The sequence below is a fragment of the Styela clava genome, chromosome 5 (assembly GCF_964204865.1).
Source record: "Styela clava chromosome 5, kaStyClav1.hap1.2, whole genome shotgun sequence".
Classification (NCBI taxonomy): domain Eukaryota; kingdom Metazoa; phylum Chordata; class Ascidiacea; order Stolidobranchia; family Styelidae; genus Styela; species Styela clava.
The window spans coordinates 11,126,693-11,142,377 of NC_135254.1; the positions used below are offsets into that span (position 1 = coordinate 11,126,693).

The window sequence follows — 15,685 nt, forward strand, 5'->3', positions numbered from 1 at the left end:
AATAAAATATTCTAATGTACGAAATAAATAATTTTCATATTCATTCCCAGAAATTTCATTGCTAAACTTCGCTTTCTAGACATTAATCGTCCCATTATTTCGAAATCGTAGCATTTGTCGATTGGTATATTGCGAGTAAAAATGCTTCAAAGCCACTCTATTAATGTTTCCTGAATGCGTTGATCCTCAAATATGATCTATCAAATCATCCTGTGAGAATTAGTTACATTTTAGCACTCTTACACTGCGCACATGCGTGCAAAACTCGTGAAAACTTACTGGTAAAACGTGTTTTTATAAGGTGTCAAAATTTACTCACCAAACTTGCTAGGTAAGATTTCATTGGCTATAAACTTTTCTAAAGTATTGTTTACCACACGCGGGGAAAACATAAATTATACTGTTTTGAAAGGCCGAACATGGTCAATTTATTTACTTGAACTCTTTATGATAACATCAAACTATGTATGCGTTGTTTTATTATATTTCATTAGCCCAAGGCAATTTGTGGTACCAAAGTAGTTTTTCTTTTAGCAAACGCGATTAGTGTGAGTAATCCGAGCTTAAAGGTTATTAAAATTACGTTAAATAAAAGTATCAATTCGTTTTTATATTTCATCCATGTTTCCACATACCGAAATCAGAGAACATTTTCGTGTATTTGGGACAAAAGTTAAAAATCTTACAGTTCGACTCTGAATAGAAAGCAATATGATATAACCATGCATAGAAAAAATAAAAAAAATTCTGTGGACATGAACTTCATACCCAAAATAGCATGAAATTACAGTGCCCTATATTAGGCCAATATCCTATTGAACATTTGAGTTGTACAAGAATAAACAATATATGCCATATATCAATTAGCGCTTTGTTGCTTCTACAACCCTGGAAATAATATTACGTTGAACGACATTTTCTATTTGTTACTGTAAATTCAATTGGTTTTCGACAACCACGTTTGTGAAGGTCACATGAGGGCACATGGAACAGTTCGCGAAGATTGAAAATAGTGTTTTCTTTTACGCGAACGAACAAGGAATGAAGGCGGCTGATTACTGGGTTATCATTACCAGGCATTATACGGATATACTTATTAAGTTCGAAACGATATTCTGTTTCGGAACACACAAACACCAGAATGAATGTTTGAAGTCAAATGTATATATATAGTTCAGGCCATTTGATCAAAATGGCTGCAGTTGATATAAAACAGTTCAAATTGAGAAATTATTCTTGCAATGTTGATTGATGTTTAGGTAGAAGTCGCCAACTTTTTTCCAAATATTTACAATAACTTTAATACCATTGAAATAATACTATGTGAATTATCTAAATTAAAGCACAATTTTTTGACACAATATTTAAACCCTACTAAATAAATAACACGTAGGGTTTAAATAACCGAGTATATAAATAATTACTATTAATCTGGCGATGGCATTTTTTATTGTAACATGGTTACTATTTCTAAAAATTGAATGCTATTAGCATTTTCCGTAATGTGTAACTGACTGTAACGCAAAGTTCTATAGATGAGGCAACTGTTGGAAGCATGAATAATTCATTCGACTGAGTTTACGTTTAGATTCTACAAATACTGCTAAAAATTCCGCAAAATATTTGGATCTTAGAAACATCCTTACGCTTGGGATAAAAATATGATACGAACATGTCGGAGACTCGTTCAAGTGTGAATTCGTTCTGGGCCGTGTTAAGGCAGTGAATCAATGTTGTGTTGCATCATTTGAACAGAAATGAAAGTGCTTTCACATGTTATTTATCAGCATCCTTTAGCTATGAATTTTTCATCATATGTCTGTCGTTTTATTTAGTCACCTGATACATACACTTTGAATAATTGTCATAAATTTACTTGCATACAACGGTATTTATGATGTATGTTGTATTGACAGTTTAGTATAATGAACAAGATTTTCGAAATGTTGATTTCTGATGGAGCGAAAATCACTAAATTTTAACTTGACTGTATAGCCTTTGTTATATCTCATAACTCAACTTGTAATATTAAAGTACTAGGAATTGCCACAAGACAGGTGAAATTTTATTCTCAGTAAAATGACCATATAGTGGGGTTTGAATGATGGTGTGAATTGAATTATTCATGTTTTGACGATGTTGAGCAGGTTGGATTTTAAAGCTGAGAATTATTCAGCAGACAACAGTTGAGAATAACTTCTCGCTGATACAGTCTACAGTTGATCAACAGTATTGAATTGAAGTTTTCTCTTTCTGGTGGTGTCGAAATTTATTTAAATAAAGTATGCTGGTTTTGATTAAATTTTCAGAATAAAATCTTTGAGACGAATCTAATGATTTTATGATTTTAAATGTTTTCTAAGTAAACGGTTGTCTAGTTGAATAAGGAGCTGCTGAGATTTGCACGACTAATAAAGTAATCAAATTTTGCAACTCGGATTTGACACTTATGATTTTATTTATGTCACGTGTGTGCATGGTTTGAGAGATTTTATATGCTTTACAGACAAATAGGATCTAAATTTGAAAACAAAATTAAAACAACCCGCAGTGGTACGTTTGTATAACTGTTTATATTCAGCAATCTTGTTTTCATAAAAATGTTTATACTGATTCGTTATATGATGAGATGAGATTAAGATGATTCTGAGCTCAATGGATGTTTTTTATCGATGGATAAAGCATATAAAATCTAAAATTAATTCTGATAATCTAGGATTATGAAAAGAATAGCAATGTCGCCCATATGAGGTACCCATTCCTTCAGGTTAAATTAAATCTGAAATCGATTAATTGATGGAATCGAGATACCATATTCATTTTTTTTTCTTTTACTTTAAATCCTATTGATATTTCTGCTATCCGTTTGATATTAAGCAGAAATTGATTTTAAATAATGAAAATCGGATACGATATGTATAAATGAAATCCAGTGCCCAGACAGTATATAAGAGATATTGTTAACGTGAGATGTTATCTATGATACTGACTGTATTCTGTTACTATGGTATAATGCTGTTGAAAAATGAATACATATAAATTTGCATTCAAAACTATGTAATAGTCAATTTTGTGTACTGTTGCAAATATCTTTCTTCTTGTTGTTTGTTGTGGGTTTTTTGATGGAATTCGATCTTTACAATAGAATCACGAGATATAGATCAGCTCCAAATACTACTGCAGTGAAGGCTCACTTGCAAAACTGTTGCACTCACATCAAGGATGTGTTAATTTAATTAGTTAAATAATGTACTTCATTTTTTATAAAAAAAATCTTCATTCAAAGGTTACATTCATTGGTCTCTAATTTGTTATAAAATGAAAAATCTAGCCACAGCAACGAAAAAAAGCATGGCTGCCGAACGCACAAGAAAAACGGCAATTGATTCTAATAAAAGAATTCATCTTCAAACAGAAAGAGAAACAACATATATTGTTGAAAGAAGAAAACATAAAAACAAGGATAACTCGACTAATATAATTTCGGAAGGCAATGAAAAAATAAATGCGAAAGACGAGTCATCAAAAATGTGAGTTTTATGAAACAGCAAATGACGAAATTGTTTATTCAAAATGTAATTTCTATTAAGTATGTTTGATGCGCTTGGACAATTCATTTCGAACGCGAAATAGGAACATCTTTCAATTGCTTCTTTGCATTGCAATAAGTTATTTGAAAAATTACTTCTCTTGGTGAAAATATTGCACTGGTGCAATATCATTATAGGTATTAGTATTTATTCTGTATTGCACAAAAAAAAACAAATAAAAATATCAAAGTTGTCTGTTTATTGAATTTTGTCATCTTTCATGTCTTTATGTTTTAGATTGTCTCAATCAGCTTTTTCGCTGAAATCTAACGACATCGATATTCACGAACAGCGTAAAAAATTATCTCAACGACATACAATGGTTCGAAATGATATCAAAAGAGTGGATAGTAAGTTATAATGAATAAATATAATTAGAAATGGTAGAATCTCTTTCGATGTTTTAATACAATATTGTTCGATCATCTGCGCAGCAACTGCTGTCAGATACAGATCAGAAGTAGTTAGTAAGCAACAAGGTTTTGGTCACTTTTCCATGCAGATCCTCATATTTGACGATATTTTACATTTTTATGAAGTGAGATATCGATTTCAAACACGAAAGAGAAAATTGACTTAATATTCAAGACTATTTCGTGCTTTGAAGAGCAGGTTACAATATTATTAAAGTTTTTCACGTTCATGTTTTCTAAATTTCGTACGTTTTCATACAGAGCTCCAAAATCATGAGGAATCAGTTTTAGAAACATTAGATGACTTGAATTCAAGAAAATTTACAAAAGAAAAAGATGAAGAACGCAATCATAATCTGGCTGCAAATGAAACGGTACGAATTCTATGTTTTTTTTTTTTTTTGTATATTGAAAAGTAAAAATGAATGTAACATTTCATTTATCTTTGCAATTGGAAATCCTATTTTATCAGTAGTAACTTTGTTTAGTTTTGAGATAAATGTAGTGTGTTTGGCTTTGTCGGCCACTTCAGAACGGTTTGATTGTCATTTTGAATAAAATGCTTTTATGGCTGGTGTTAAGAACATTAGTGTATGCCAGTGAAGATCGTTACATAGATGCTGCATTGAATTAATAGGATATGTAGATGGAATAATCATAATGTATTACATGATACCCACGACGTTCTTTATATATCCAATTATAGGTAAAGTAATGTAATTATCTGTGAAGTTTTGTGTAATTCGTATTTTATCGCTATTGATAATTGTGTAAGCGCCACAAGTTTCAGCATAGTATTTGTTCAACTATACATACTTTCAATTAAATGAGTATATATTTGTCTTTGTAAATTACCTTATGTTGTCTATTGCCTCACTTGGAACTTTACCTGAAGATGTTATCATAATGCGCTGTTAAACGAATACTTACATGATATTTACTGTCAGGGCTATATATATGCAAACACGCTGCTTCCGCGGATATTCGGTCGTTTGCATATACGTTGAGTTCTCAAATCTTGGTTTTTCGCGTTTTTTATCTTGATTTTTTTAGGTTATATACTGAACCTGCCGTCTTAATTTTTTGTATATCTTGAAAGGCCAATGTTAATTTGATATATTTTATTTATATATTGTTAAAAAAGAAATCGAAAACAGACAAGCGATCTTCAATATCTAACATGGCAAAGAATGAAGACCTTCCAAGGAAAAGGTATAGATAACGTATCTTTTATTGTTATGACTGCTTTAAATAAACTTTTATTTACAGACGATAACACAATAACATATAGTTAACGAGTCCGCCCCGGAAATTTGAGCCAATAAAAGTTTAACTCAGTGAAACAGCAGTCAAATGGTGAAGAATTGAAATTTACAATTGTAATGATGCGCAGACTATGCTTAAATTGACCAATTCACTTTGCAGTATCAATAAACTATAGCAACTAACTTCCAACGTTTCTTGGTAATCACATTTATAAGAGAGTGTTTATTTCTATGCATATGTGACTTGTTCAACTTGACCTTCATTGTAACATAGTAACCTGACAAGTTTTTGTTTCAGTATTCTTGACACTAAGCTCCCGCCTTTAGAAGACAACTCCAGAAATCGAATGTCAAGAAGGGTTGGGGTCAAAGGGCAGGTAAAACTGATTCCGTCTCCATTCAGAAATGACGAAACAGACAAAACTGTAAAAACACAAAATGCGACCAATTCGTCACAGCAATCAAATACACGGAACACACCACAGCCTTTACCGCGAGTAAGCAGACGAACCAAAACAGCATCGGACCTAAACAACAACAACGAAATTGACTTTGGAATGCAAGATGTAATAAATTCATACCCCAAGCCAATTCCGCGTATCAAACTACAAAAGACAGATTCCAGCATAAGCGTACAAACCAAAAACGAACAGAAAATATCTAGAGTCAAAAAACATTATTCAAACCTGATGCTAGCAGGGATTAAAGACTTTGACAAAGAACCAGAATTATCGGCATTTCCACCTCCGAAACCAGTACCGAGAACTTTCCCACCGACGGGAAGGAAACTCAAAAGCTTGACGACAAGAGATTCCATATCTAATGAACATGATACAACCGATATTAAAATCCGAGCCAAATTTGAACTGGGGAAGATAATTCCGCGGGAAGCATTACCCGAATCCGTACCTAGCCGTACCCCCTCCCCACCAAAAACAGATCACTGTGAAATAAAACAACCTGAGGATATTCCACAAAGAAATTTTGGCAAACCTCTCGATATTTTCGAAGATTTCATTAGGAATTCGGACGATAGCCTATTTAAAATGGACGTGATAAGGCAACAAACTGCTTTAGTTCGAGAAAAGAGAAATCAATTGAACATGGCCCGAAAACTCGCTCCTCTCAAAAAGTAAAAGTCCGTACCAGCGTATGTGTTTTTTGAAGGCTATAAGAAAAGACTCATTAAAATAACACGATTGACTTTAAATACTAGAATAAATACTATTAAGTACTATTTCTGGTACTCCTGTAGTATGCGAACCAATATGGCGGACACCTGAACGAAGTATGTGTACCAGGTTTGGGTTAGGCCATAATTTTATTAAAATTTACCTTATTTTAGTTCTATTACGAGTTCGGGGACTAGTCAAGTGACTCCCGTAGTATTTGTACCTGAAATTATGGCCTAACTCTAACCTGATACACTTACTACGTTTCGGTGTCCGCCATCTTGGTTCACATACTACGGGAGTACCCTATTTCTATCATTTTGTGTGTTGTTATAAACGTATATACAAGATTTATTTAAATTTTTATATTGGGTAGTATATAGTTCATTGTAATACTGATTTATTGTTGTCTCTGTTCTCTATCTTAAATTGCAGTGTTTATATCTTGTCTTTTTGTGCGGATCAATTTATATGTTGTACGGAGAAATTTTGAAAAAATAAAAAAAATTACCAGAATTAATTGCACTCGTAATGTAATTGTAAAAAGTTCAATTTAATTGACAAATTTGAAGCATTCTGTTAATTAACTACGATGATGCAACATGATTCCAGAGACGTCGTCATGCTATCTATTTCAAGCTTTAATTTATTACCAAATTAGACTACATGACAACATTAGGTTGCAATTGCAAATCACGTTTTTCTCTGACTACAATTCAATTCTAATCGGAATTTATTCAGCAACAAAAATCTATTTAGATACAATATAACAAGTTGAATAAAACATATGTTTATGCTTTTAGACCTGGTACATGAATCCATAAAAAATGCATGGAAATCTTCATGGAATAAAACAAACCAAAAATTAAACAAACAAGAATCGATTAATCTCTGTTTTATCATGAAATTATATCAGTTAACAAATATGAAAGACATGCTAAACTAAAATCTTGATTACGTATAGATGCGTCGATGACTTTTTTTCTTAACAATGACAAGGAATCATTCAAAAGTAAGATTCCAAGGTTCCTCTTCTTCTGACATCTGTTGTCCAACAATGGAAACCACCGCCGAGAGAATTTGCATATCGGAGATTGACTGTTATGGGCTTTATGCCTGTTTATAAATTTTATATTTTCAACTTTTTCATGTCCATACAGTAACACAACATAGAAAAATTATAACTTGTTGAAATTGAACTTCAGTGAAAGCAAAACTGTTATTAGATCATATTATTATTACAATTCAAAAAAAAGTTAAGAAAAAAAAACTAGAACACCAAAAAAACATGCAAACCTCATATAGTAACCATTCATATCCAACGATTAGTTATTCATATTATGACGTATAATTTCTTACCTAGACTCTCAAACATTTTAATGGTCGGAATTTCATTGGTATCACATAAAACACGCTTTTCATCTAACATGAGAACATTCATGCTAAGCCATTTTGATGACATCCAGAGTGGGTGAGCTATAAGATGTGAGATATAACACGAATGACTTAATTATCTGTATTTTCTGTATTACGTGCCCCGTATGTGCGTTTTAACTTTTTACTTATTGATCTTAAGATCGGTAAGTATATTGATAGGTATTTGTCTGTATGTATGTATGTCTGTCTGTGTGTGTGTCTGTTAGATGAACGCGATATCTAACGAACGCGTGGTTGAATCTGCTCCAAATTTTGCATGTGCATGCATCTTACCTCGGACCAGAAGCCTTTTGGGTTAATTATGTCGTATAATTAGCGAGTTATTAACTAATTACCGATCTAAGATCGATAAGTCTTCGGTCTCCGACCGATATTCTCGTTTTTTCATTGGTGTAAAAATCATATTGCGTTACTTGTAAACTAATGGAATTCTTCAATTTTTATAAGGGAACACTCTGTATAAAATTGAAGATAATTCATTTGGATTTTTTATTATCATAAATAAACAGCTACTGAACGCTTTAAGTGGATCGATAATTACCTAACAGAGTGGTAGGTGGGAGACATTCCAGTCAGATGGATGGAATATAAACGCTTTACTCACAATCTGGCATAACCGGATCCGCTGCTGTAACAACTTTCCATCCGGCCTTTTTAAACATATCAATCTAAAATACACAAAAACGTTTTAAAATACATAATGAGCATCAGTTGTTGATCACTAGTCGGGCATATCATCGCCATCAATTGAAAAATTATGTTCCCGTTTTTTTATATGCAAAGTTGTCATTTGCTGCATATTAAAAGCATAACGGATCTGTTAATTGCTTTGCTAGTTGTTTCCGTTGTGAAAACAATAAATTTATTGTATTTTTGTATAGCAATACCCAGTTTTAAATCGATGAAGATAAGAAGTTCACCAGAAAGCTATCATTTATTGTTTTTTGTTAAATATGAGCTTTCATCCCATATTTTGATGATTTCGAAACGCACCACCACGTCTTTAATACGCTTTTTTGCTAACCATTTTGACCAAATTAGTTTGAATCACAATATCTACAAATTATGATATCTTGAGTAACCTAATCTGTATCAATCTTCTCGAAACAACAGCAGCTGACAACGTGTTGGATTCAATATTAAAATAATTTCGATTTCACCCATAATTAACCAAATTTATTGTACTCCATTTCGGAATATTAGATCCAAAATAAGCTCCATTGAAATATTTTATTTCATCCAACATAATATTCAATTTACTTACCTGGTGACAAGGTCTATCTGGATTAGAGATCACCAACCCAGGCCCGATTATATTAAACGTGCCGTCTATGTGCATGGGGTTCGGATCATTGAAAGATATTTCATGAATTTTATATTCTGACCCCAAGTGTCGACGCATCCATTCAATTCCCATCCGATTCGTTACCTTTGAAAGATCAAACAAAAACAAAACTTCTAAATATATATTTTTTTCTGCAAAATCATGTTTGATCATTTAAGTTTTTCATTCTTAGTTATAAAAGTTAAGCAAAGTTAGTATGAAGAAGAAGTGTTCAAATTTTATGAAATGATGGATATAATATTTCACTGCTCTCAATTCTTTCAGATTTGAAGAAATGAAAAACATTTTTTTATCAGCAAATAATAAACTAAATGCATGTCCCTTTCCACAATAAAAAATAAATAAAATAAAAGGGGATTGAATTTAGAAGCAACAAATTATTCATGAAACTTTTTGAATATACAAAAGCCCAATTTATATAATCTGGTGGTAGATCGAAACCGGATGAACTAATCGACCCAATTGAACCAAACCTGCCAACAATTAAACTGTCATCTAATGACTAACACCGCGAGTTTTTACTTGAAAAGTTATTTAAAAGAAAGAATAGAAGAGCAGAAAAATGGAATTTTTCTATGAGATTCAATAACAACATTGACTTTTCTATATACCTTTTACATTGATTCGACATGATGTGCATTAGTTATATCTTGCCATTTTACTGTTCGAATCTCGTGGAGAATAAATATGGGCAAGGGGTTTGATAAACTGGTGGAACCTATTAACATTAACCTAATTCACCATTCCAGTACACGATTTGAACTGGTAGCCGACAATGGTTCGCAATATGATCATACTCTATTGTTCTACTCTTTTTTTCCACAAGTGTGCCTACAAACTCACTGCAACATAAGGCTTACAAACAACAGTTGTATCTACACGTAAAACCCGAATCTGTTTTTTATTGTGTCATGTCATCCGTAATGTCGTTGTTCTTTGCTTTCAGTTTACATACAACAGCCACACTGAGATTCTATGTGATGGATTGCTATTGAATGGGTCAAAAATTATGTTTTTATTGTTTGGGTCATATATATTGATATAAATAAATCTTTTTCTCAAGTTTTCAAAACATACTTGGTATTGTATAATTTTTAGCTATGCACATGCATGGGCGCATGTACATATAGCCGTACATAGCATGTACATCAGCAGGACTAAGGCTATTTCTGGCCCTCTATTTTGGGAAAATTCACATGCAAGAATGCGTATTTGCAAGCGTATAAATAACCGCAATTGTTCAAATATTGCGCTAAATTTTTTTATAGTTTTAAGGGTTTCATATTGGTGAAAACTTTTATGTGTTCAAATATCATTGCTTCCAAAAGTCCACTGGTGCAAAATCTAATGGTTGAAATGCTCGACGATGCAAACGTTTGTGGAAGAAAACTTACCGTGCAGATGATGACTACAAATGTACGCTTGCAATAAACGTGACTGCAAATGTCCTGACATCGATAGATCTTAGCTGTAGCCATATTTTTAGACACCTTTTTACACGTAGCTATGTATCAGTGTGTCATGTTATTTAAACATTTTCAATCAGTTTTATAATCGATTCCAAACATTGTATTTGGCCAACTTGCATATAATAAATAAATTAAAATTGAGTCGAGTAATATAAGATGGTTCAATTAAATAGTTACAAATGATCGAATTCATGAACTGCCAATACCAATATCTGTAGGCTACATACTTGACTTCTTTGAACAAATATATCTTTCCCTGCTCGCATAAAGTCAGCGGCATCAAAACAAGGTTCAAATTCCGTCGTTACAAATTTCCCTTGTTCTGCCAGCACACGTCGATCTTCAACGCTCTTAATTGGGTAACTCTGAAAAGAATTTCGTTGCTATTGGTATTGATTTCATATCAGAATGTTATCATAGATTCAAATATAATAACATTACATGTTCATACATGACAAGCAAGATGTTACTTCATTCTGAAAAATCTATAAAAATCTGCAAACATAAAAATTTTCGCCACAAAAATGAGATTGTGATTATTGCTGGAGTATAATTTAGAAATAAGAAAATTAAACAAATTTTATTAAATAATCTCACTTACCTTGTCGTATAATTCATCTTTCATTTCGGGTTTAGGCGCAGTTGTCCATTTCGCCCCTTTTCTGAAATAATCTTTGATTATTGAACGATATGCCCGGTACTCAAAAAATCTAGATCGCCAAGCCATCGGAGCTTCGATAATTTCATTTCCGACAACAATTAGAATATCTCGAGGCATTGCCGCGTAAAGTCCTGTATAGAAAAAGTGTATTTTTATGTTTTATTCGTATGTAAAGTTAATCAATCAGGCAGATGAACCTAGTTTGTTATTTGAATACAAATCTTAGGAACGAAAGTCGATTTGGGTTCAATGACTCGAAGTCGCGTGATGAGGAGCGAAAAATAAGTAGATAAAACTTCTGTTCGAGCACGCCAGAGGTTCCCAACATGTAAAATAAATCACGTGATTACGTGGAGCAACATCAAATCATTTGTTATAAAATTACATCTCGTGTGCTCGCATCTAGCTCTTAATAAATATCTTATAGCGTTTGTCTTCATCTACTTCTCAATAGTCTGCCCTTGTTGCGTTACAATATCTATACTCAATTACACAAATAACCGGTGCATTTGAACATCCTATAATCTCGGTTTCAAAAGTACTTTTATAGCGACCTTTAATGATTTGCATTCATCAATAAAAATTCTTCGTCTATAATGAACAGCACACAGAAAGAAAATTTTTCATTCAGTTTTGTTTAACAATTATTTTTAATGTAGCATGAAGGTTTAGTTTGAAGACATGTTTCCAACATTTCGAGTCCATGTTTGATTATATATACCCGATTAACACAAACTCACCATTTGCTTTAAAATCAGGTGTTTCATATTCTTCAGACCAATCCAAAATATCTGGTCTTCGTACTACGACTCCTTCATGTCGTAAAATGTTACAAAATTCTTCAACTTCTGCAATAGCTTGTTTAACATGTTCTTGCGGGAAAGGTTCACCTCCGTTCGTTTCGTAAAATCCCCAATATTTCTGGTTAGTATTTGCCTAGTAATGAATGACATATTTGAAATTATGTCTATTTATAAATCATTTCAATTTTCCAAGATAGCATCATTTTTGTCTACACATCGATTTGTCCCAACCTCATTATGAGGTTATGCGAACTTATGAAGGCTTATCCAGAATTAAAATATCCACAATTATTGTCGTTTCCCCAAAGTAAGCCAACAAAACGCTTCGGTTTAAGATTCCTTAATACGCCTCTTATACATGAGAAACCAAAATTGCTACGACAACAAAGTCGATTATATTTAATTTTGTCTCGCAGAAATGCATATGTGCTCTATATGAAAATTACATTTTGAACGTCTTACCTTTACTTCGATTGAAAATGTTGGCACGCAGGCTCCTTCTGGTCTCCCAACAATCACTTCCTCAAGCGGATCCCATTCATTGTGAGACGATACCGGACAAGAATCTTTTGCTTCCTGCATTCAATTTATAAAATAACATCTATCATTTGTGTCTTCGAAAACATATATTCAAAGCGTCTTGTTATTATCTTCCATATCCGTATAAAAAACTTAATTGGAGAGGACTTTATCAACTTTCATCAAAAATGCTCAATTACATTTATCTATAAACTCTATCTACTGTATCACATACCATTCTCACGAATCATAATATATTTTACTGATTACGCAAATTTTGGATATTTATACCCACTTTAACTTCGATTGGTTCATGATTTTGGTGTACGAGACGAATACATCTTCGGTTAAAAATCTTCTGCTGTGCAAAAAAAGTTATCTTGGATTAGATTCGAAAAATTGTAATCAATCGCCTAGCCCTGACATGGGAAAACTACGATCCGCGGGCCCAATCCGACCCGATGGGTAATTCAATCGGGCCCGCCTGATGCTGCCACAACCAAACTAAAACCAAACTTTGTGGAAACAGCTCAAGGAATTTGTTGAGATTAAATTTAGTTTTTGTACGAGGCTAAGTGTTTTCCACTTTTACTTTTTGCAACACTGTAAATTTTCTTCACAAATTGTAACCTTTTATGTCACACATGTCCCGCCAGTCTGGATGGGCAAAATTTCTGTCTCCCTTGTCAAAAGCCCTTGCCCACCTCTGGCCTAGCCGGTTCCAATCACACATACAAGACGGGTAGACGAAGGTAAAAATAGATGGGCATTATTCGCTCTATCAGATTGCTTGAGTAGCTGCATAAAATACCTCGAGGTAACAACACCATGACAAAATGCAACAAAAATAAATATTTTCATGTTATAATAAGTAGATGTAAAATTTCAAAACTACTTGATCAAACAGTGCAAAAAAGTATCAACAAAGTAACATATCCAAGCAGAGATTAAAATATCGCAAACATAAAAATATTACCAATGAATTTCTTAGAATTACAGAGATCATTTCCGCGTTGATTTGAAATCTTTTTTGATGGCTTGAATATTACTTTTTATACAAATCAATTTGTTATTCTGAATAGACTATATAAATTGAATTAAAATCCCACCACAAAATTCTCATGTGATGTTGACCCAGTTCAGATTTACCAATACCATTTTAAAGCTGTTCCCAGGGTAACACCGTAGAAAGAGCAAGAAATGGCAAGAAATCAAACCATATCCGTCCACCGTTGTTTTCAAATTTTTCCTGCTATTTCTTTTCTGCACTCGGTATTAAACTACGTTCAATATCAGACTTTGCATCTGTCAAACCAAAAACCTGACAACTGTCCGTCTGAACCAGTGTCTCTTAACCTGGGTTCAATCGAACCTCTGGGTTTCGGTGGAGCTGTTCCATGGGTCTGACAGAGGTCCGCTGAAATATTGGTATATCAGCTTTCAAACTCCCACGTATAAACAACTCATAAAATAGCTTAACTACGTGTTATTTCGCCCATATATAACCATTGACTGTTATAGTCTACTACGTGTATAGTCCAACAGTCATTAGGAACTCGTATCGTCATTCGTCACAGATGTTGCACAGACGTTTTGGTGTAATACTCGTACGCTAGCGTTTTAGCTGTTGTCTTCTAGAAGTGAGTATACCGATATGAATATGACATCAGCGCTTGTTTAAATTTTACTGAATTCCCAATAACGAATATTACAGTGTGTTGCTTAAAATTATCATCTCACGTTCTGGACAACTTTAATAGGGGTATTTATAATTTGTTTATTTTTATAAAAAGATGGGTAAATACTTTTATCCACATCTCGCAGTTTGAATGTTGATAAATAAATGGATTGAGCCAATAACATTTTCAATCAATCAAAGACTTTTTGTTAACGTCATTGTGGCGTAACGATGATTTTTCGAACACAGTGTAGGGGGATCTAAGGTTACGCCACAATGATTAATTTTAATCTTCTAGACAAAAAATTTTCGAAGTTTTTGCTGTAGAAGTTGTACGGGTCGAAAAAAACTTCGAAAAAAACGGGTCGAAAAATAAAATCGCAATTCCCGAAGCTAAAAGTATATGAACTCAACTTCCGATATCATACTACAAACGAAGTAAATTTGTCTATAATATAGTACAAAATATTGTTGCAAATTGAATGCCGAGAATTACAAAGAGTAATTTGGAGTTTTATTTTGTATTCTATCTGCAAATTTATCTTGTAAGGAAACAAATGCAATTTAAAAAAAATATATTCAAACTATCATCTTTATTAAAACTAGTGTCGGAAATATTCTACGCTTGCAAATATACAAAATATACGCTTCAAAAATATGCTTCAAAATACGTTTACAGTTATATAAAGCGCAATTTTTCATATATACTCATGTGAACTCAACATGTGAACAGTATATGAACTCAACTTCCGATATCATACTACAAACGAAGTAGACTTGTCTATAACATAGTACAAAATATTGTTGCAAATTGAATGCCGAGAATACTCATATTCTCAAATATATGTTATGTGATATTATTCAATTGTTCCTGGTGATGCACAGGAAATGCTTAATATTTGGAGCCGAAAGACCGCTACATGCCCTTGCATACCCGCCATCGTTGGCAGTGAAAATGATATTTCTTCGAAATTTAGCGTCTGGTATTGTACTAATTCTGAACTATTATTTTTTTCAGTATATAGATTCAATGTTACTCGATCTACGCGGAAATATTTTTACTATTTGAAAAATATGTTAAATTTACACCTGAGAGACTGATTTTCCACCTTATAATGAAAGTGGTGAAGTGACACTATGATGGCGCGGCCAATAAATTATTATCATTATTACGTTGTTGTGTAAAGGCAGATGGGAGTGGTCCAATCCTCAGCTCGATCTCTATCACATCCTCTTTATGAGATGACCTGATCTTCACTCGCAGTAACGAATACAAATATATCTGACTTCACCGGCACACAATTGATATATTATTGCCAACTTGATCGTCAAA

General features: G+C 32.9%; 2 protein-coding genes across 4 annotated transcripts; one reads left to right on the top strand and one right to left on the bottom strand.

Annotated features, from left to right (window-relative positions):
- Positions 1 to 3,234: 3,234 nt before the first annotated feature.
- On the top strand, positions 3,235 to 7,390 carry LOC120344466 (uncharacterized). The gene is made up of 5 exons (XM_039413702.2): positions 3,235 to 3,530; positions 3,828 to 3,940; positions 4,265 to 4,377; positions 5,148 to 5,215; positions 5,567 to 7,390. Exons 1-5 carry the CDS (start codon positions 3,319 to 3,321, stop codon positions 6,402 to 6,404), a joined length of 1,344 nt encoding a protein of 447 aa, XP_039269636.2. The 5' UTR covers positions 3,235 to 3,318; the 3' UTR covers positions 6,405 to 7,390.
- LOC120344467 (glycine amidinotransferase, mitochondrial-like) lies at positions 7,321 to 15,424 on the bottom strand. Of its 3 annotated transcripts, none has more exons than XM_039413705.2 (10): positions 13,651 to 15,424; positions 12,970 to 13,035; positions 12,618 to 12,731; positions 12,093 to 12,273; positions 11,293 to 11,483; positions 10,919 to 11,056; positions 9,142 to 9,306; positions 8,482 to 8,545; positions 7,800 to 7,916; positions 7,321 to 7,556 (listed from the first exon to the last, which is right to left on the bottom strand). In XM_039413705.2, the coding sequence occupies exons 1-10, from the start codon at positions 13,678 to 13,680 to the stop codon at positions 7,447 to 7,449; spliced, it is 1,176 nt and encodes a 391-aa protein (XP_039269639.2). In that variant the 5' UTR covers positions 13,681 to 15,424; the 3' UTR covers positions 7,321 to 7,446. The 3 variants fall into 3 exon arrangements, with proteins under 3 accessions (XP_039269639.2, XP_039269638.2, XP_039269637.2); XM_039413704.2 differs by having other exon boundaries at positions 12,093 to 12,288; positions 12,970 to 13,032; positions 13,651 to 15,422; XM_039413703.2 differs by having other exon boundaries at positions 12,093 to 12,288; positions 13,651 to 15,422.
- Positions 15,425 to 15,685: the final 261 nt, after the last annotated feature.